The sequence below is a fragment of the Struthio camelus genome, chromosome 23 (assembly GCF_040807025.1).
Source record: "Struthio camelus isolate bStrCam1 chromosome 23, bStrCam1.hap1, whole genome shotgun sequence".
Classification (NCBI taxonomy): Eukaryota; Metazoa; Chordata; class Aves; order Struthioniformes; family Struthionidae; genus Struthio; species Struthio camelus.
Genome location: NC_090964.1, coordinates 10,073,204 through 10,095,719, shown reverse-complemented (window position 1 = coordinate 10,095,719; position 22,516 = coordinate 10,073,204). Strand labels below are relative to the sequence as shown.

The 22,516-nt window shown below is 39.8% G+C and overlaps 1 protein-coding gene across 5 annotated transcripts in view; it reads right to left on the bottom strand.

Moving 5' to 3' along the window:
• AGO3 (argonaute RISC catalytic component 3) overlaps positions 1–22,516 on the bottom strand; it is a 44,983-nt gene that overhangs the window by 18,507 nt on the left and 3,960 nt on the right. For 3 of the 5 annotated variants that reach the window (XR_011135947.1, XR_011135948.1, XM_068917069.1), the window contains exons 2-6: positions 10,183–10,354; positions 7,044–7,164; positions 5,773–5,981; positions 4,506–4,642; positions 1,701–1,835 (exon numbers count right to left, since the gene is read on the bottom strand). Coding sequence is in view for 3 of the 5 variants with exons in the window: in XM_068917069.1 (XP_068773170.1) it covers positions 1,701–1,835; positions 4,506–4,642; positions 5,773–5,981; positions 7,044–7,164; positions 10,183–10,354 (774 nt within the window). In the remaining 2 variants the exon portion in view is untranslated. Of the gene's footprint in view, positions 1–1,700; positions 1,836–4,505; positions 4,643–5,772; positions 5,982–6,200; positions 6,359–7,043; positions 7,165–10,182; positions 10,355–19,299; positions 19,436–22,516 lie in introns of those variants that run through there. The other 2 variants (XM_068917070.1, XM_009685837.2) reach the window with 2 other exon arrangements.

The following is a 22,516-nucleotide window of genomic DNA, read 5'->3' as shown; positions in this document are numbered from 1 at the left end:
ACACTACAGAAGGCACTTCCCTCCCACAGAGCTGCTCCCAGAGACTGGAAATTCTTTAATGCAGGATTTGTTCCACTATACATGATCACCATATCCTGGCTGGAACAGCTGCATATCACAACAATATGAATAAATACTGATAGCAAAGGTAACCTTTCAGTATTTTCTAACTATGGTAACACAAAGTATCTGAGGCATCTGAGATCAAGAAGAGACAGCTTTTCACTTTCCACTTATCTGTCTTCCAGAATAAAGTCAAACAGATAAAGGTAAAAAGGAGGCATGCAAGGACTATGACAAAGGAATTCATTAAAGGTTTTTTTAATGACTATTCCATGAATACACAATTTTTGAGTACAGTTTAGATTTATTTTTTGCTGGTAATAGTTCACAGAATCACAGAACGGTTGAGGTTGGAAAGAATCTCTGGAGATCATCTAGTCCAACCTCCCCTGCTCAAGCAGGGTCACCCAGAGCACATTGCACAAGATTGCGTCCAGGTGGGTTTTGACTATCTCCAGGGAAGGAGACTCCACTACCTCTCTGGGCAACCTGTGCCAGTGCTCTGTCACCCTCACAGTCAAGAAGTTTTTCCTCATCTTCAGATGGAACTTCCTGTGCTTCAGTTTGTGCCTGTTGCCTCTTGTCCTGTCACTGGGAACCACTAAGAAGCGTCTGGCCCCATCCTCTTGGCACCTCCCCTTTAGATATTTGTATACATTGATGAGATCCTCTCTCAGTCTTCTCTTCTCCAGGCTGAACAGGCCCAGCTCTCTCAGCCTTTCCTCATAGGAGAAATGCTGCAGCCCCCTCATCATCTTTGTAGTCCTCCACTGGACTCTCTCCAGTAGTGCCATGTCTCTCTTCTGGGCTCTTGTGGAGCCCAGAACTGGACACAGCACTCCAGATGTGGCCTCCCCAGGGCTGAGGAGAGGGGCAGGATCACCTCCCTCGACCTGCTGGCAACGCTCTGCCTAATGCAGCCCAGGATGCCATTGGCCTTCTTGGCCACAAGACAAGTTGAATAGACTCTAATCTTGCACCAAGTAACACAACCGTTTCAGAACAAAGTTGAGAGTTCTCTTTCAAGGCTTCTTTCTCTGTAAATTACACTGGAATGAAAGGATGTGGGAAAACACAAAGCAAAATAGCATATATGGAGTGAAACCACTCAAATCAGCAGCTTATGCAATTTCTTTGGAATGGAATTTGGCCTGCAGCTGCAAGTCAGCAAGTAGTACTTGTTTTTCCACAAGGCAATCAGTTATTGGAAGTCACTGCAATAGCATACTTTCAAAGAATCAATGATGCTAGCTTTGAAACCAATGCTCATTTTGTCTCAGTATTTAAACAGCAGGAGACCTACACCACAGTACCACTGCTGCTTCAGTGACATGGCCTTATAAGAAGTTAGCCATCCAGCAAGGCAACAGCTGCTTACCTCTAACCAGGCAATAAACAACACGCATGCTCTCTTCCTCTTTAAGCCAAAGGGAACATACCTCATTTTTCATTTTTAGTTTCTGTAGCGCCACGTTGTTTCATTCAAGCCTCTAACTACAAACAGCATATACTGCAATTCTCCTGGCAGTTCTATGGCCCTTTTAATGCACGCTAACTGGGAGGTTTCCAATTAAGACATATCCCTTAGAACCAGCTTGAATGCATTGCTTGGGACAAAACAGATACATTTTACTCACCCTTTATCTCTTTGGTGAATTTTACCCGATGAGAATCAGTCAGAGGTCTTGGTTGTTCATCAATATTATGAATGTCAAGAACTTCACACATAAATTGAATTACAGGTTGTGCTTTGTAGAAGGCAGTTGCAGAAACTACAGAGAAAAACATTAAAATAATCCAAATCAATGCGGTGAAGCAGCAGGTAAATGCATGGTTTTTAAAATTCAAAGTAGCCCCCAAGCAAATGTTCTGCAGCACTTAATTTTTCAAAACAGATTTTTGCAACAACCAAGTGTACAAAAGCCAGCATAAGGCCCACAGTGATGTGTACACACATCAGTCTCTAGCACAGTCATCCTGCAACTACTTTGCATTTCAGGGTTTTGAAAGGGTGCTTCCACAAAGAGCACTTTTTCTAGAGAGCTGTAATGTCCTAAACAGACATACTCTTTCAACTCAGTTTGAGCTACAAGCAAAGACTGTATTAAGAAATATACCTTTATTGAATTGTTTTTAAATATGAAAAGGTAAGGATATTAAATATGCAACACCACTGTCAGTCAATGATACGATTACTGAAACAATATTTGGCTAGACACATGAGCGCTATTTCAGTTACACACAGACTATGTTAGAGCGTGGTGTTTAGCGCAAACCTTCAACTACCAAAACATCTTTTGCCCTTCCTGCATATTACTGATACAATCATATGAAGTGACAATATACTGTTTCTAAACAGGACAGTTGATTCATCCCATGGAATTAAGGCCCTAAACAGTCTGCTTGGACCAAAGTTGTAATCAACTGAAACAACACTTTTAGCAAGAAACGTGAGGTGAGGCCAGCCATAGCTCTAGTGTAAGCAAACTACTCCATACACTTAAAACTTTAAATAGCAACAAAAACGATTATGAAATAGTTGACAAGCATTTTATGAGTTTTCCAGATCTCACATACCAAAAATCACCACATCCCTATACTAATGCAAGAAAACATTCCTCAGATACGCGTCACTCTAGCAGGCTGCCAACTTCACATGACGCACTCTGGCCAACACCTCCGGATGTCGACTACTGAATGAACACAAATAGCTTACACCTCCAATGACTGGCAATGTGCGGTTTGTCTCCCAGGGCAACAAAAACGATACAGAGGGAAACAGATTTTGCAGAGAACCTTGCATGTGTTAAGCAATCAAAACAAAATCAAATTATGTGATCTGAATGTAATCTTTACAGCCTCAAGCCAAAATAAAAAAACTGATCATCCTATGAACCGCAGTTTAAAGACAAAAAAATTCTCAAGTTTCTCATCCACTCAAAGGAATGAAAAATTTCTACTACAAGAACAACAACTATGTTCTTAAAACCAATAAGAAAAACTTGCATTACAGAAAGTAATAGTGCAATACCTCATAAATGACTGTAAATTAACACTCCTACCTTACTCGAAGAGCAGTTATCATTATCTAGCATACTGATAGCAATATTAGTTAATTCCTTGACAAGTAAGATTTTTTTACATTCATTTTTCAAACAGTGACTACATCACAGTTTCTGTTTGAAAGGTAATTTTACAAAGAACAAACCCATTTGAAATCAAATGGGTATCACTATCCAGGATTTCAACCTACCAGAACACCAAACTTGCACATTTTCACTGTGAAAACGCAGTATTATCTGCGGCACTTCTATTATACTTTAAGGCAGACCCTACACACAACCTGACTCAAAGAGCGCTTAGCATAGTGAAAAAGGCAGGCTATTTCAGCTGGATTTATAAAGCATTTCAAATACACAGCAAGTACAGAATGCAAATTAGAGAATCTCACTCGTATCTCTTTGAAACGCTGACATTTTTCAATATGGGTTTTAACTACTAAATAGGCTCAGGTGAGCACTTACAGAACTTCCTACTAACACGGAGCCCGACACATGCACTAGCTAATCCCAAATGCATTCATCTGGGACTTCAATAGGTGCTACAAAGCAGGTCTGACTTTGCATGGGAAAGTCAGTCTCAGTTAACTCTATTTATACAAATATTTGTGATATATTTTACAGAGTTTACATGAAAGTAACAAGCAACATCTATTGTGGAGCTATTTCAGTAACCAACAGCTGTACAGAGAAATCTCTTAAGCAGTTTATCGACACTACTGTGGATGTACCAATACAGAAATAAGGTAGGTAATTATGCTATGCTATGCTTTTCCTTCATATATAGTGGGAGGTTGTTTGTTTTAATAAGGCAGCTGTACTTCTGCCCATCACTGACTTGATGACGAATCCAAACAAAAAAAACTTAGGATGTCTAGGTCACCTTTGCCACAGAGGTATGGTCTGACCTGGCTGAACAGGAAGCCGAAGTATGCATACTTCATTATTACAGTCTCACTCTCCTTTTGTCGTTACAGCTGACACAGAAGGTTGACTTTACAGTTAATGTTGTGCTTTATAAGGATATACTATATCTTCAAACTGAGCAATGAGATTCAAGTATTCTTCTGGTGAAAAATAAGTCTTTTGCAAATCTCTTACACAAACAACAACTAAAGTTTGGAAGTTTTCTTATTCTGTTAGAATTTATACCGCAATACCTCAAATCATAACTCTATCTTGACAATATAAATTGAGAAATCAGTGTAGGGGATGGCTTCCAGTAATTAAATCCCTCTGTTCAAAAGGCAACACAAGTTAATACCACATCGAAACGTATCACAAACTCAAGCACATGACAATAAACTGACTGAACGGTAAAGTCATTTTTATTCTCAGAGGCACGTCTGTTATCTTCCTTCTTAGCCCTAAATTCCAACTCACCATCAATATTGAGCATCATTTTCCACATGGCAGGCCGAACAGACTGATGGAATCCAAACCAAACCTCCCTACCACCTCCCAAGGGGTGATCATAGCCTTCTGGAGCTGAGAAAAAGGAGCGGCCCACCGGGGTATACCTATTAAAAAAGGTGACCACATTTATGCTCTTGCTTTCCAAACATAAAATTCTGTAATAAGGATCAAACACAGAGCATTATTCTTTTTTGTGATTTCGTGCATCAGAAATCTGTGCATCTAGAAGCTTAAACAACCCATTCTGAATGCTGGTGTTCCCACTGCAGTGTTTTTAAATTTAGATAAAACATTTACTAATTTTTGTAACTCAAAAATCACTTTCAGTTTTGACAAATTAAGAGATAAACTTACCTTTTCTGATCTTTCACTTCAATAAAGTATAATCTCTGTCACAGCACAGATTCTGTACAAATGTTGTATATTACTGGACTGACCCTCAAATATCATTTTGCTTGTTTTACTAGGGGACATCTGATTACTTTTCTCTAACAGTCTACAGTGTATTTATTGTGGTGGAAACAAAGAACTAGAGAAACTAATTAATCTCTCTCCAAGCTAGGAAACAGCTGTTCACCAGCCTCCATGCTTACTTACATTTAGAAAGGACAGACATCAGTACAGAGGTTATCTTTCATGTTTCTTTGAGATCTGGGGTAGCTGGGGAACTCTGGCTACCACAGAATCATAAGTCTTTTTTTGAGAGTCAGTTACACTCAATGAGAAACTGGTACAAATCTATCTGAATGTATCAAGCCAGTAATCAAACTAAGAGTAATTCGCATTGAGCAAATTAAGCACAATTAGCTTGATCTTCTGTGTTTCAGGTCTATCAATGAATTAAAAAGATAATGCTTTTAGGTAGGGTCACCAAACGCATGATATTTGGCTCAACTTAAGCAGAAAACACCAGAGCAGTGCTAGAGCATCCTGCAACCCTTCAGTTATTTCAATTAAGACATACTGTAAGTGCCTCCTGTCTCTTGAGCTTTTCAAAACAAAAAACCAAAAAACCAAAACAAAACAAAAAAACCACCTGCTCTGGAATTCAAAAGCCTGCAAAAATACACACGTCTATGTAATTAGCTTCAATCTCCCCAGTTCAGCTATCAGATGTGCTGTAAAAGGGTAATGCTCCATTCATTTTATTTTCACGTGTGAAGAAATAGGAATGAAGGTCTCCCAATGGGGATACTTCAGGTAAAGACAGACTGCAGGAAGACAGTGAACCTACTTCATGGAGGGTAGGTGTCGTAGCACCACATCGACAGCATGAACGGGGTTAGTGCTGATTGGTTTGTCTAGTTCCAGAGGCTCAGGCAAGGTTCTTCCTGTCAAAACTTCATGCAGCAAGTGCCAGCTCACCCGAGAAACAAATTTTATGGACACTTTGAAGGGACGATCTTTTCCTCCTTCTCCTGGTAAAGTCACATCCAAATCCACCTATTGGGGGTGGGAAGAGAGAAAAAGAAAATGGCCATTTAGTCTTTGAGTCTGCTGCCCTATCTTTGTCCCACCTGTCTAACACCTGAAATCAGAGGGGTATCGGAGAACAACCATTTTTTGCATTTATTGAACTGGAAAGCTGGAAAAGGAGAAGCCTGTATAGTGTGAAAACGACATCAGCTCTTAGGTTCAGCCCAACAGCAAAGATCAAGATACCTGCTTTCCGAACAGTATTTTCATGGTTCACTTTGTCAGCACTGCTATTCATGACAATACAACACAATTTTCCTGCCCTGAACAAGAGAGAAGGAGGGGACAAAATGTGTTTTCAAGTCACTACATTTTTTGAAGCCTGTTTTGAAGCTACAAGCATGCTTAGACTACTTAAGCCCCTCCACTCCAGAAGTCTTTACCATTTACAGAAAAAGGCCTATTTAAAAAAACTTTGTCAAAATAGTACTTTGAAAATATGGTTTCAAGGAAATTTGACTTTAACTTAAAAGAGTAAGTGCAGGAAATTGGAAGTAACATGCCCCAGTACCTCAAAACTCACTACTAATCTCTTAGATACCTATACAAATAAATTACTGATAACTTCTGGACAAAACTCGTAGCCTGGCTCTTAAGTCTGACTGCTTATGTGCTGTTATTACTAAAAATATGGACCACATACCCTTGACATAGAATAAATTCTGTATGCTCAGGTGCTAATACACAGAATTCTTGATCATACATACAAAAAAATTTTGAGAAACTGTAGTTTAATTTCTTAATAGTATTTCAAAGTAAGATAATGTATTACAATCTGTAAAATTGAGTATTTAATAGATCTTACTGTGGAAAGAGTCTACCAAGTACTTCCAGTGGAGGTTCAAAACGCAACTATTACATGCTCATATACATACATACAAAAAATACATTAGGAAGACTTTATTTCAGTACAGATACCTTAAGATATTTTTGTTTTTTCTGAATTCAGCAATATTAGACATTAGGCTTGTCTCTACTTCTTTCTAAGAAGTTGTCACAAATACCTTTTTTTTTTTCCAATTCTCTTACCCCAGTAGTGGCCACAGGAAGTGGATTGGCTGTATAAAGGCTTCTTTTCCCATCATAAACTGGTCTACGGTCCCCAAATATTGTCACTTTAAAATGCTGCACCATTGAATCCACCACCTCCCTAGAAAAGTTGATATTTAGATTGAAGATGTTTTCAAACAAGTATCATACTGGAATTGGCTCCCACATACCCTATGTTTTCCTGAAGTAGTTTCAACAAACATATTACATATTACTGAAGTGAATTACAGAACACCCGCTGATATTCCAAAAAGGTGCTTCACATACTTCAACTAAACCACCAGATAAACACACTAAAGAATAAAATCATAATCAATGCAAACGTTCAAGTACTGGAAAATATTTTAACTGAAAATTTCAGAAAGCCCCAGAAGTGACTGAGGCTTTTATATACCCTTTATTATACAGAGCAAGGATACACACTTACCTTGGAAATCAACTACAAGCTAGTACTATGAAAAACTCGTACAAATTCACAGTTGAAAGCTACACTAGTTCATGGAAGCAGTACAATTAATTTTACTTGGTACCTAATGTTGATCTGCTTTTCAACTAACAAGAGTTTTGAATTCTGCCTTTGGTTAGAAAAATGGGGTATCTTAACAAAAAAAAGTTAACACTAAGTCCTTGAAAATCTAAAGCTTTTACAATACGATCAAGTTAAAAACTGATCAAGTCGGCATGCAATCATAGATTTTTCTTTCTTCACTGAGTTGGTGACAATAAAGAGAATATAGTAACTTGACATAAGCACTGAAATTGAACTTGGAAAAAACACACAGTATTTTCATCTCATAAAAGGTTTTCTAGACACATGTAGTAGACACATCAGGGTCCAAGGAGACTTTCAATACCTCTGACTGAAACATCCCTTCAGGTTTTTGGATTCTGTGCAGCAATACTCATCTTCTCAGTGGCACTACAACTGTTTATTACTTGTTACATCATAGTTTTCTTATTCTATAGAAACTACAAATTTTCTTAAGCTATGCACAACTGGCATTCTTCTCTCCAAAGCAGAAGCTTACTAATAAACCATTTCCTGACCAGACAATATTAACCTGAAGTACTTCAGCAAGACAATAAATATCGACTTCCTCTTCAAGCAGAATTAGTAGCAGTCACTTTCCCCTCTCAGCTGGGCCTCTGAGAAAGTGTCAAAACTCTGTTCTGCAGTTCTTTAGCATGACACAAAGCTCTCAGGACCCAAGTTCTTTCACTGCCTAAAAGAACATCAAGATACTTGAGCCACTTTGAAATCTCTAGTTAGTACTCAATTGCGCTCCTTCACAAGTCCATCTCGTCCAAAACTCCCTCCCACACTAGTACGCTGCTACCTTATACCGCTAGGCATCGGCTACTAAACGTGCAACAGAAACTATTTCCGTCCGTGCCAACCTATTGTCACAACCTGTGACAAATGCAGGGGAATAAGCTAGTGACTAAGAATGAAGCAGGAGGGGGAAAAAAAAAGTCAAGAAGTTCTGTAAAACATAAAACTGTCCTACCAAGTTTTCAGCTGAAGCTCTGCTATTGAGTTCATGTGTCCAGCAAGCTTCAAGGCAAAGCATTATTTACCTTCCGCTTTCCACTTTACAATACAACAGAAAGGGAAAGAACATCACTACAAAGGAAAGCGAAAGGGAAACAGGAGAGAGACTCTACATTTTAAAGGCTCCCTACAGCTAAAAGCTAATAAAGAGGCAGGTGAACTAAAGAAAAACATCAGATATTTAGGAATAACTTTAAATAAATTCCACTAAACAAAGAACTATTTATTCCAAATCCAAGTATTCAGGCAGGAGGTTAGCCAGAAACCACTTCAGAACAGCTAAGTCTATTAGACTGAAGCTCTGTTGGAGCTTTAACTTAAAGCTTCCCTTAGCCTATTTTAATCCAGTATTTCCCCCAAAGCATATCCATGCAACAGATGAAAAAGCATTTTTAATTAACCGATTTTAATGAAATGGCATTTATCTTCATGGAAAAAGGACACTAAATAAGAACCAGTCACACAAAGCCATGAGTCAGTTTAAAGTAGTTTACATTCTCCTTGGATCCCTATCATTACAGTTTCACAAGCATTCTCCATTTAACACACTAGGAAATTAACCATTCATGGTTAATTAAATATTGATTCACATGGGAATATTATATCCCAACGTGGGCAACTTATTAATTTCCTTTTAAATCATACTTAATGTAGGCATTTATACAGCCTTCATAGCTGCAGTATGCAACTAGTGGTCAAAAAAAATCACTAGCCAGAACCAGCCACTAGCAATGCTGTTGTTAAAATGCAAAAAGAATACAAGTAGTGTCTCACTCCTATAAAATTATTCAAATTCAGAAAAGATAGACAGGAAATGTGAAATGCTGTCTTCCTCATAAGTTACAGTAACTTTTTCAGGTCACACTTTCAACTAACTACTCTTCCTGAATTTTGGAAGCCAGAGAAGCTTCTTCATGATGTTAAGGATAAAACACACAAATATCACATGCAAAAAGCTATGCTAGCAATATGCTAAGGCTGAAAAATCAAGCACTCAATACCTACAATTTGTTGGGTCACCAAATGAACAAGGGCCCAGAATATGAAAATATTCTCTCCATATAACCAGTAATCTAGAAATAAAGTAGACTATAAAGGGATTTAATTGACCCTAACAAATAGCAGAATTGAAAATAAGATGAGGTCCCATATAATTTTATAAAAGAAAGGATGCTGGTGGAGTTCAAATCAAGTCTGATGATTTCAAATATACAAAGCTGATTCTGTGAAAGAATTATTAACCACAAGACGAAACTTGGTTTGCTTGCAGCACTGCCACAGTGGAAGCCAGTGTGACACTATTAGTGGCTGGCCCATTTATAGCACCTGGTCACAGCCCAACTGAAGAGCACTTGGAGCGGACATGGGCTCTGTACAGATCACACAGATCTTCACTGTGCTCACATAGGTCTTTGTGAGAATTTGCAAAAAGGTCTCCGTAGTACATTAAAATAAGCATCGCCTGCTCCGTGCGCACTGATATTTTAGGCTACATAGACGCTGCATTTACTTAAGTATTGCTTTAAAATGCCAATATAACTTAGAAGACAAATTTCACCATCTTACCTGTTCACCCTCCGAGGACACTTATCTGGTTTGATATCCACCTCATAGAGGTAGACATCAATCTTTGGGATTTCAACTTGGAAGCAGTTGGCCAGCAGTTTAATGGGTTTGCCCATGGTGCCATAGCCAGGACGTCTGGGCACCATGAGTAGGGGCTGTGCCCCGACGGGTCCTGCAAAACAAAAACAACAAAAAACCCACAGATTAGAAGCTGAGCACAACAGATAAGTCATATTGCAAAGGTAATACTTGCTGACATTTTAGCAGTTAAAAGAATGCACAAGGTTCCTTGCATCTGTAGGTACACATACTGGGGGCACAGAAACCTGTTTTGTCCCTCTCCTCTAGAGGGTCACTAATTGAACTCCTTTCTCAGTCTTCGGCAATTCCCTGAAACAACTGTCAACAATATTAGATGGGCACCAGCGCTAACACATTGGAAGAAGGGAAGGTTAGCTATATTCCAACTGCAAATATTAAACAGCACGCTAACCCATTAAACCCCAGGCTAACAATCGCCTCCTTTTTCTCCATGCACCTCCACTCACATCTACTTTGTTTTCTTATTGATGTGTTTCAGCTACTGTGATTAGCATGACTAAAATCAGGACTTTTCTAAACAACCCAAGAAAAATTAGTGCATTTTCTTGTAACAGTTTACTGTTATGGAAAGTCTGCCATTAAAAATATCGAAAAGTTATACAAGTCTGTATTGAACTTCCTAGTAATTTCAATGTTGCAGTAGAAAAAAAATTATTGATGTAGCTCTGGACTTAGGTATTTTGCTTGCCGATAAATGGAAATTCTTAATTTCATTCCCATTAAGGGCACAGTCTCGGAAGACAGATTATACTTGAGCTTCGCTGACTGAAAACAGCTGAAGAGTAAAACCGTTCAATGTAACTGCACTGATAAAGTTCACTGGCCAGGAGAGAAAAGATGCAAATTAAGAGATTTAAGAATTGTGTAACTCTTGATTACTAACAAATTAGAGGAAAATAATACCCATAGCTGCTCAGAGAAACGAGCAAAATCTGAAATACTCATCTCTTATTCCAGAAGTCTGCTAAAAATGTCTACCTAGTAATATATGCTCCAGTCACGGCTGAGGTTTTCTTGGTTACCCTTTGAATTTGCTTATCATTCAGAAGAGAATTCTCAGGAAGAGATCTCTGTTACTTATGCCTCACAAAGAGCCAAACACGCAGTAATAAACACGGTCCATTTTCAGTAATTCCTACTAGTATCTCCACTTAAAATATCTCATTCCAGACAAGAAATAAAAAACAAGCTTTGTAGCCCAAGTTGAAGATTTCAGCATTTCATTGGTCACCATACAAATGTCATGATTTACAGAGCATTCGATTAAGTTAGTTAAAAACTCTCCCCTCTCCTCCTACTCAGTGACGTAGATAGCAAATCCTGCCCACTCATTTTCATAGAAGCGTTAAAATGTCAAGCGCTGGTAAAATATGTCTAATTTGCCTTTTGATTAATTGCCATTCCTGGAAAAAAATGTATTTTCTTGAGGGAAACCACGTACTCAGAACAGGTGAACATAAAAGCTAAGTTCTGTTATAACATTTGTCTGGCTCCACTCAGAAACATACCGAAAAATTCTGATTTGGGTTGGCTTCAAGCCACAAAATAAAACAAAACATAAAACAAGAAGCATCATTTAAAACACCCTCACAGACTATGCTTATGCAAAACTTGTTCCAAGCATCTGTTCTCTTCAATTTTTTCTTCATTTTAATACTATGAGACGAGTAAAAGCAGCTCTACAATTTACTCCAGATATATTTTAGGAATATAAGCATATGTAAAAAGTTACTATTAAACATTTGAGTGACAAACGACTCAATAGCTTATTTTAATGTTACAAGAACATACATGCCGTAGTTTATATATAGTTCATATTCGTAGGAAATGAGAACAAAACCACTGAAATTAAGATAACATTAACAAGGAGCAAAGAAATACAGCGTGGCTGAAATCTTTGTGACCATCACCTCTGAAAATTTTACTACGGTAAGCTTTTTCACTGAGCAAGCAACTGCTTTAAACTTGTAGACATTAGACTTCTATCCACCCAGGGGCTGCTGGGGCTGAGGAAGGCAATGCTACCCCATTGTTTACCCCTCTGCTTAACAAAATCCTAGCATTCAGCTGCATGGGAGCAAAAACCTGAAACCAGAGAAATGTTATTTAGTTACTAATATTAGGCAGAGCGCACTTTAAAATCCTGGGTCATAAATGAAATGCTGTACCCAAAGCCAAGTACGTAAGTGGACCTCCAAGCTCCGCTCCTTGGAAAACAGCGGTGAGCAAAACAAGAAGAAAATACCAGCTAATCAGACAAATGCTTTCCTTAGCTTCATTTGTTTAGCTGCACCACGCACAGCACCTCAGGAAACAGCTCCCACTGGAATAAGTTAGAACCTCAGACTTTGGCATCAAAGAAATGAAGTAAAAGTGGTCAATTAACTGAATAAGAAGCAAAGGTCTACACATTATTCAGGATTTTTTTTTTTTTTAAAGTTCATTGCGTTTGCTATCACTTTCTGCTATATACAGGTTCCCTGTAGACAAATCAATTAAAAACAGGAGTGTGTTGCCATTTCATTCTGCTACCACTGCCCAAATACACTACCATCCACTCAGAATAGTCTGCTTTCAAAATATTCTGCGCTGCCAGATTGTACGCTGTGAAACTCTGTGTCACCGACTTAAAACCTCTGACTCAAAACCCAATAAAACACAAGTAACAAACAACGCTCTTAGAGGACTGCTACTGTTCCCATATCATACCAGTGACTCAACCTCATGCCTCAGGCCTGTGTCAAGCCAAAGGAAAGAAACATAACCAAAAATATTAAAGTAGTGTTATTCTACATAGTACAGAATGACTATGATTGGCAGAACTATTCTTTAATATTATTTAATCATAGGAAAAACAAAGCAGTTAGAAGTTTTAAAAATCTTTGCAAAACCATCATTGCAGCATGCCCCGGCTCAACAGCGGATAAAGGAACGCTCTCTCAATGCCTCTAAAAGACGACAAAAAAAGTTCTGCGTGGTTTAGTTGCCCAAAATAGAAGTTTTACAAGGAGAAAACAAGTGGAGTTGTTTGCATTTACAAAACTACTGCTACTCTGACATTAAAGCATCAAATATTTACATATATCTAGTATGTTCCTAAAAGTCTAAGAAAAAAATAAATCAAGTATGTTTAGGCTCCAAGAACACTCAGCAATTCATAAAACTGGTAAGGATAGAAGAAAGTACCAAACGTTGCTCGTTTGGCATCATCTAATTTAGAAAACAGAACAACAGCGTATGCAGACACTCGTTGAACTTGAAGCTACAAATGGTTTCTTGGAAGGCTTTTACATAGCAAGAGAGAAGTTTCAAGAAGATTCAACATAGGCCACTTAAGAACTTTTAGCTTCTGAACATACAGTTACTCATTAGAAATTATACAGGAAAAGACTGAGGAGAAAATATTTAACTAAGCCTTTAAATTGGTAAGAACACAATGGGGGGGGGTGGGGAGGGAAGCATCTTCAGGATCTAAACGTATATTGAATTATAAATTAAGGTCCATAGCATTGGCTGAAGCCACTTATCAACATACTTCAGTGATGCTGGAAGAAGTTTTTCTCTTCTTTTAAAAGTGAACGTTCAATAAACATGTAGCAGCAGAAGCCCTTACGTCAGCAAAATACGCAAGTATTAAAACAGCAAAGTTCCATCTACTTCATTTGACAATTATGTGCACAATAGTGCATGAAAACCGTGACTGCTACATACCCTGCTGCCGTGTTTGCAAGCAAACAGGTATCTTGAATCTACATTGCCTGTAACAGGGGATTTTCACTGGTAATTCCCATTAGCCTATATGGGACTTTACTGTTCGAGTCCAATGTGCGCAGAACATGATTATCTGTGTCTGTGAAACTGAACAGGATGACATTTCAAATAACTTGTGCTCTGAAACCTTCAGCTTGCTGATGAGAGATGAACATTTTGAAGAGCCCTGCTCATACTTAATGCAGTGTTTCAACAAAACCCACATTCAAGGAAATGAAAAAAGCTGCCTTAACTAGCAAACTATAATATCTCAAAAGCGAAAAAAGTTAAAACTGAATAAGTATATGATTTAAAAAAAAAATTCTAATTACAAAAGAGAGAGCGAGAGAGCCCCTCATACCAATACGATTCTTCGAAGAGTTGAAGTTTGGAGTAACATTGAAGACATGCATCCTGGCTTGGATAATAAAACTAATTTCAAGTAAGTATGATTATCTGGTATTTTTTGGGTACAGAAGCATCCACTGTTGAAAAACTTCAAACTGGAAATCTGCTATTTCCAGGGAAGATTTGGATCCTTAACTTGAAAATTCCCATTAAAGTCAGATTACATACCACATCAAAATGGAAGGGCTTCTAATGGTTGAAATGAGCTTTGAATCAGGGTTTTTTTCTTCTATGGAATTATAGATGCTATTAAAAGGATTAAACAAAACAAAATTTGACTACAATTTCTATGGCAATACAGCTAGAACCACAGTACCCATCTGGCGCACATCCAAAACACAGGCTTGAATCTACCTAGCAACCAAACGAAGACCTAATCAGAATAAAGGCTGAATAGAAAGAACACAAGCACAGAAACCTGCAAATACTTTCAAATATTTTAAGGAAAATTGATGCTTTTGGCATACAAGAATTTTACAGCCAAAGACAAAATACTTGTTCCTAGTAAGATCCTAACGGAAAATACAGATTTCCTTATATGATCCTTTTTTTTGAAGAAAGAATTTTTTGCTGAAAGCAAAATGTATCTACTTTCCTGTGTGCTTCAGTATTATAAAATTTAAAAATATTAACAGATGACTACTTCAGAGTTCTAGTTCTGTTTAGAAAACAGTTTTAAATCTCTAGTTGGATAGATAGCTGACCAGTCATAAGAACATGATAGAGGACTTCACAGGTAAAATTAAACTTTGGTGCAGGAACACAAGGCAGATCCTCTCCTCAGACTGGAGCTTGCTCTATGCTCCTGGAGAAAGCTCTCCAAAGAGGCGGGGAGAGGAGGGAGTGAAAAAAAAAAGAAAAAAGAAAAAAAAAAGATTCCCTTTCGCAGGGCCCCTGGCCTCTGCTTGGGATCAGAGGCCCAGTCCATGGAGCTCAAAGAAAAAGCTATCACTACTGTGAGTTAATTCTAGATTAAAAAAATAGATAGGGAAGATATTTAAATGTTGCTTTCAATGACTGAGCTGCTTACTTATGCCAAAAATCATGAATTGTCTTATTTCCGTAGCAGCAACCTCTCTGGGTAGCATTACATTATTTATGAGCAATGCAATCCACGTTTTCTGAACATTCTTACTCTCAGTTTAGACTTTGCCTTTTCTTTTATTTTTTTTAAGCTTTCAGATTATAATAAGTCCTGTTAAGGCTCATCAAAAGCCAACGTTTTGATGCCATCCTCAGTGACAGCCAACTAACTCCACAAGTAAATATCAATGTGCTAATTAGTTCTATAATAACGAAGTTATAGAAACGCTTACAAAACATTCCACTGTATTATATAAGGCCATAAATAATTCTAAATCATTGTTAAAAACAATCTAGGCATAAAAAACTTTTAGCTCAAAAAAGCCGTTTATATATTCACTTTGTAAAGTTCATACCTAACTACACTAGAAGAAAATAACAGAGCATGACAAACCCATACATAAACAAGGCAATACTTTGCCCTTGAAAGTATTTCCACACGCCAAATTCAAGAAGATAAACTGACACAATCCATTTCGTTGTGTGTAGCTATAGCACGTGTTTTGCAACCATGAGAAACTTTTACCAACACGTACTTGCATTTACTTTAAAAAGCCACTAGTTTGCAGGAAAGTATGCAATTCTTGATTCTCTCATTTTTACATCCCAGTTTCATATTTAGTGTTTTGAAAATTATGTAATTCCCACCCCACAATTCACTAACTTTGAACTACTGTTATGACAAAGTGAATCACATTGCCCAACTACCTGCTGTTTATGTTTCACATTGAAGAGGCAAGCAGTTCCCCTGTTTCCACTTTACTGGCTGAAGAATATCTAAGAGTAAAACAGTAAGAGCTTTGCTACGCTATCATATTACTGAACTTAGAGGCAAGCTATCAGAAATCTCAGAGAATAAAGTCTATTTGAAGCAGTTACTACACTAGAGTTCTTTAAACATAATACTAAAATATACTTAGGATCCATAACAAGTTTTGCATGTGAACAAAATTAAAAGCAGCAATAAGTTCATGACTCATTTCACCGGTTTCAGGAAAACGCATCACAGCACAAAGAATAAGAGATGAAACTATGACTGAAGAATAAAACTGACTTGTGTCCAACTATAACCTTTCCTTAATTAACAGGTAAATGCTTCACATGACAATTCAACTATACAATCTATTCTAATTCAGTCTGACAGGGAAAAATGACTTCAGTTATCAAGATATCTCTGATCACTTGGCATGTCAACCTACTTGCTGGTACTTCTCACTCTAAATTCAATACAAGTCTCAAGACTATCAGCTGAATTTTCAGACTATCCAGTGACATTCCAAAACATCAATGACATGCTGACTCCCAGCTCTTTGCAGGAATTGGCTAGAGCCACATTCAGTGGAGACTGCTATTAGATTAGCGTGTTTGTTTAAATGCACATCATATGCATCAAAAGGCATATGAGCGTTATATTCTTGTTATTTCTTTAAATATATGCTGGAAGTTAACTCAAGGAATAGCCTACCTGCTACCTATACCACTAGTGAAGTAAAGTCATGAGGATCAAGTGTTTTGTTAAGTTCCTACTCTGATTCGAATAGCTTCCATTGCAACTCCACAGTGGAAAAGTTCTATTGTAACTCACATCACAGGCATTCTTGAGCAGAATAACTTTTGAAGGCACTTATGATTCATTCCCCTTCTCTCTTTTACCCCACCCACAAAACTGTAACTTTTAATGGTCCACCCAAATCTTCAGTCTTAACACAGAAACAGAAAAGTAAATTCTCAGGACTTCCCCAAAGTTTATATAGAATTTTTTTTTTTTTTTAATCTTCTGGTCACTTCAGAAAAAATATCCATAATGCTTCATTAAAAACATACCACACTAGATTCAAAAAACAATTTCATACCTTTAACAGCAAAAGTAGTGAACTTTGTAGGAACATTTTAAGAAATGCACACGAAGAGATACTATACCATAGAGCACCATCAATTCCACGGTAGCTGTGTTTTAACATACCTGCCTTGTTGGAAGTTTACTCAGCGCTTTTCTGGATACAGCTGTGACCCATAACTCTGAATTCAAACCATTACAGTACTGAGAACTGCTTTTACTTTGTTTCACCTTTTCCTAGTCTGGATGTTTTATTACCATTCCTCAGTCTACTTGGTTTCACCACAACTTGCATTCAGGAACAGCTGGCTTCACACACTTCTTGTATTTAACCTGTCAAAACTATTCAGACTAGAGGAGGCATACTTTCTAGATTTCATAGATTAAGCTTATTACACAGACAGGAAGCTCCCTACAGCACTGCTTCACCTAAAATGCCCTGGATGCTCCCCTTTCATCCTTTACTCACTCCAGAAATACCCACAACCCTATCTTTGTTCCCTCCTTCATGTCAGAGGCTCTACTTATCCTATCCCACATCTTCCCTTCATGCCCAGGAAAGGACACACCATCTCTCAATGTCCTTCTCCCTTATATGACAGAACTCTTAATCTCTATTTGCTTTGCTAAGGATTCTTTATGCCCTCCTATATTGATATGGGCATCTGATGGCTCAAAGGTTCCCTGGAGCATGGATATTAAGCATAGCACTCAACTGTTTTCTTATTATATACAAGACACAGAAAGAAACATCCACCACACTGAACATAAGGCTTCAGCAGGCTCAGCCCATTAGGAACAGTGTCTAACGGCACACGTTGCTAATATTTAACACGTTATAGCCTAACAAACGTAAACTGGTGTCACGCATGCTGAAGAAAAATTAAACAAAGGTTTATTTGCTGCTCTTGCAAACCTATATCTCACTAGGGGACCAGAATTATACTAGGATATCGTTACAGTGTATTTAACACATTCAAATTATTAGCGTGTTATCTGAATTCCACCAGATTGCTAAAATTCAGCATCTTCCTAAAATGGTTTGAATTCCATCACGTAATTCATTAAGCAAGGACAAAGCTTAGGTAGCAAGTTTTTCCAGTCAAATCCATCATTAATTTAAAACGCCATATAAATTACAAAGTAGGACAAGATGACCAAGAGAGAAAAATGAATGTTTTACACTGACGCTTTCAGCATCGTTTCCATATTTTCCCTATTGGCAGTACCTCTTGAAGGCAACAGAAACAGAACTCTAAGGACTTTGTGATGCTCAGTTTCCATCTGGCTATCTCTCACAGACTGTTGATAAACACAGTCTGAAATCAGAACTCTCCTCTGAATTTCTCTAACAGACTGGACATAAATTCTTTTGATGAACTGTTGTAAAAGCTCTTTCTCCAAATCTCAAAATACCTTTCCTAAATACGCAGCTTATAAATACTAAGCATGCCCTCCCATGACATAACAGGATTAAACGAGTGAATTCAAAAATTTTAAAGACCTTGCATTGGCTGCTGTATGACAACGCTCCCAAGATCACCTACAGTTAGTCTTAAAAAAATTTAGGGTCCATCAGTTACGCAACCGTTAAGCGCCCCACATTTGTCTGGGGGAAGATGCAGAAACGAGCACCTCCCGCTAACCACCCGCTTCGCGGACAAAACCGCAGTTTTCAAGGCAACATCCCCGAGATACCACCACGGTGACAAGATTATGCAAGCGGGCCTGCGCTCGCTGCCGGGGGAACGCTAGTTATGAAACAGCGAGGTGAAAATTAACGCTCCAGACTACCGGCCGCCCAGGGAAAAGGCCCGCGGCGCTCAGCCCGCGCCGGCGTCGCCTCAGCTGGCGGCGAGGCCCGCGCTCCCGGCGGCTCCGCCGCGGCCAGGCCGCCGGGGGGGGAAGGGGGGGTCCCGCCGCCCGCCGCCGCTCACCTGCGCTGCCGATTTCCATTCATGGAGCTGGGCGCAGCCGCTGGGGGCTGCGGGCTCCGCCGCTGCGCCGCGCCCGGGCCGGGCCGCGTTGGGCTGGGCTGGGCTGGGCTGGGCGGCGGCCGGTCCCGCAGGCCGCGGCCCGGCGCGTCGCCTCGGCCGCGCGGAGCGGAACGGAGCGGAGCGGAGCGGCCCCTGGGCGGCGGCGGCGGCGGCGAGCGGAGCCCCCGGGGCGGAAGTTGCGTGGCCGCCAGCAGCCCCGGCTCGCGCGGCCGCTCTGCCCCGCCGCTCGCGCCCGCGCGCCCCGTCCGCCGGAAGTCCCGCCCCCGCGCGCCGCGCCGCGCGCCCTTCCGGGGGTGGTGCTTCCGGGCGCGGGGGCGGGGCCGGAAATGGCCGGAAGGCGCCGGGCAGGGCGGTTGCTCGGCAACGGGGTGTTGGCGGGAGGCGGTAACGGCCGGGTAACGGCCGCGTTCTCCTCACGGCGGCCCTGGGACGGGAAACCGCCTTGAGTCACAAGCGGAAAGCGGCGGGTTTCCCCCCACCCTTGTCCTCAAAGAGGAGTTAATTTATCCACAGCTAGAGACCCTAAGTGTTTTTTTTTCCCCTTTTATTCCAAGATAGAAAGCACGCAGTGGGGTAGCTCTGTTGTTACAATGACTTCAGGACGTTTAGCTCAGCTCCAAATGAACTGCTATTATTTTTAAACCCTCACCGAACGTACCAGAAAAACCCAATCTCTAGCCTTAGTTATGCTTAAGAATTCAACATACTGCGAGTATTTCCGTGTTTGTAAGATGCAGCAGAACGCTGAATCGCAGCTGTAAGGGTTACTAGCATGTTGCGTCCGCTCTGCCAGGGGCACGGACAGAACACACGGATTTTTCCTCTATGCTAAAGAATGTGGTAGTACGCGTTAACGTGGCTGACTTCAGTGCGAAGTGGACTGGAAGGGACGCTGTGCGCGCTGCAGCCATAGAGGGCAAGATGATCTGGAGGGATACCACAGAGCTCCAGCTCTAGAGCTGAGCTTGGGCGACGGGCCGGCGCGCGCGTACGCGGCCTTCCCCGGACAAGGCTTTGAAACGGACCTCGCAAGGAGTGAGATGTTACAGAGGTCTCACCTCATCCTACGGCTAAAGAAATCCCTGAACTGCCCGAAGCAACCTGAAAAAATACACGTTTTCTTATGATAACCAAAAGATTGACATCAGACTTGAGTTTATTTTTCTCAGTTGCAGAGGAGTTACGAGAGCCTAAGGAACTGGGGTTTATGAGAAAAATAAAGACTCTAGTTCACTAGATCAATACCTCAATGCAGAGCATACATCTGGCCTTTTCTCAGTTCTTGGCAATGTTTTTAACAACGTTTATAGATCTGGTACACAAACTCCGTCACCAAGAAGGCGAAGGTGAAACAAAGCAAACGTGCGTGTAGCTAAGCAATGTAGATGTACCAGTCTCGTCATGCTTGATCAGACAGTGGGAGTGGCATCCTTAACTCTTTCTTCTTCCCCCAAAAAACGTGGGGGTTTTTTTGGTAAGAAAAAAGTATATTGAGACTTGTTCAAGCAGGTTTAAATTTGCTACTCCTTATGGAGAAACGATGTCACATTTTCTGCTTTTGAAAGGGGCATTTCTCCAGGTAAACAGCAGACAAGGTAGTAGCAGAACTGGAATTTGGGACCATCAAAATAGCACTTTGAGATTCGTAATCCAGATTTTCCGTACATTACAAAGAATGACCTTCCTGGAGACTGCCAGATAACTGAAGATTGCACTTGTAAAACTAATTTATCAGAGAAGTTACACAGTAAGGATTCTAAAACACGGCAATTAAACTATTAGAATATTTCCTAACTGAAACCTTGAAAGATAAGGGGAAATATGATCATCAAGATCAAGTAGACATGGCTGAAGGAGACATCTCTGCAAAACGCACATACCTCTGAGATATGCAAACACTTGTTTCTGCAGTTCAGGACACTGTAATCAAAACCAAGACCAGGGGCTCAGATGCCAATCTAACATTTGAAACCAAGTAGTCTCATCTATTTTCCAAGGCTTCAGACCCATCTGCACAGGACACAATTTTGTTACCCTTCTCTCACAGAAACGGTCCCCTTGAAACTACAAAAGAATAGCTCTGTTATAGAATAGGACTCATTTTAAAAAGTGATATAACATTAAGAACAGCAGGAGGAGTTGTGCAAAATTGTTGCAGATGCTCAGTTCAGTATATCACATTCCTCATGCTACAGTTGAAGTAAATTAGCTAGCAAGTATGTGCATGCCATTAACAAGTGCTTCCTTAAAATTGCTTAGCATTATTCAAAAACCCACAGTTACAGCTCAACTGCTAAATAATTCAAACTTTTAAAGATATGTCAATACATGTGTGCAAAGTAAACCACAAGCAAATCCAAAGAATTCCGAACGGTTGGCAAGCCACCTCCATCTTTGGACCGTAAGATGATAAGCTATTGATATGGGGCCGGAGAGGACTAGGAAGTTTGCAAGGTATTCCAGAGCTGGGACACGTAAATTATTAAGCAGCACAGAAACCCAGAGGATCAAGTTCAACCCAAAAGGAATCTGAAATCTGTCCTTAAAGTACCTTGGAGCCAATGGCCTTTTGTAATCCACAGGGTTAGAAAATAATGAGCCATGCAACCTGCAGGTTCAGAGCAGACCTGTATGGGCAATTGGAAATGTCTATCCATAAACTTGTTCCAACAGAAAAGGCTGAAATGATCTTGCATGGGTAAGAGTGGGGCTCTCTGTAGACCCAGCTACTGAATTCTGCAAATAAGTGAACTCAGGTGTGCAGACATATCTAAACACACGCAACTTTACAGATACCAGGGAACCATCTGCACAGGGAACAAAGATATGGGTAAAATGTAAATAACAATTTTAAATTTGATTTTGAATTTGATTCATGCCAGATCCAGAGAACATTTTCGCCTATGTATTACCTGTCTCAAAACCACTGAAGTCCATGACACTAAGGCGCCAAAGCCAAGTAGCTGGAGAGGCAGCGTACTTTGACATACACTTATGACAGCTAATAACCAGGAGTTCAACTGAAGTCAGTTCTCAGATAGATGATATTAAAATAAAAAAATGGAACTGGCTATCACGTTCCAAAAAGTTTTAAGTGCATGCTTGTTCACTGAAGTTTTTCTCTCATTAAATTGAAATGGGCTGGAAACAGAGGAGT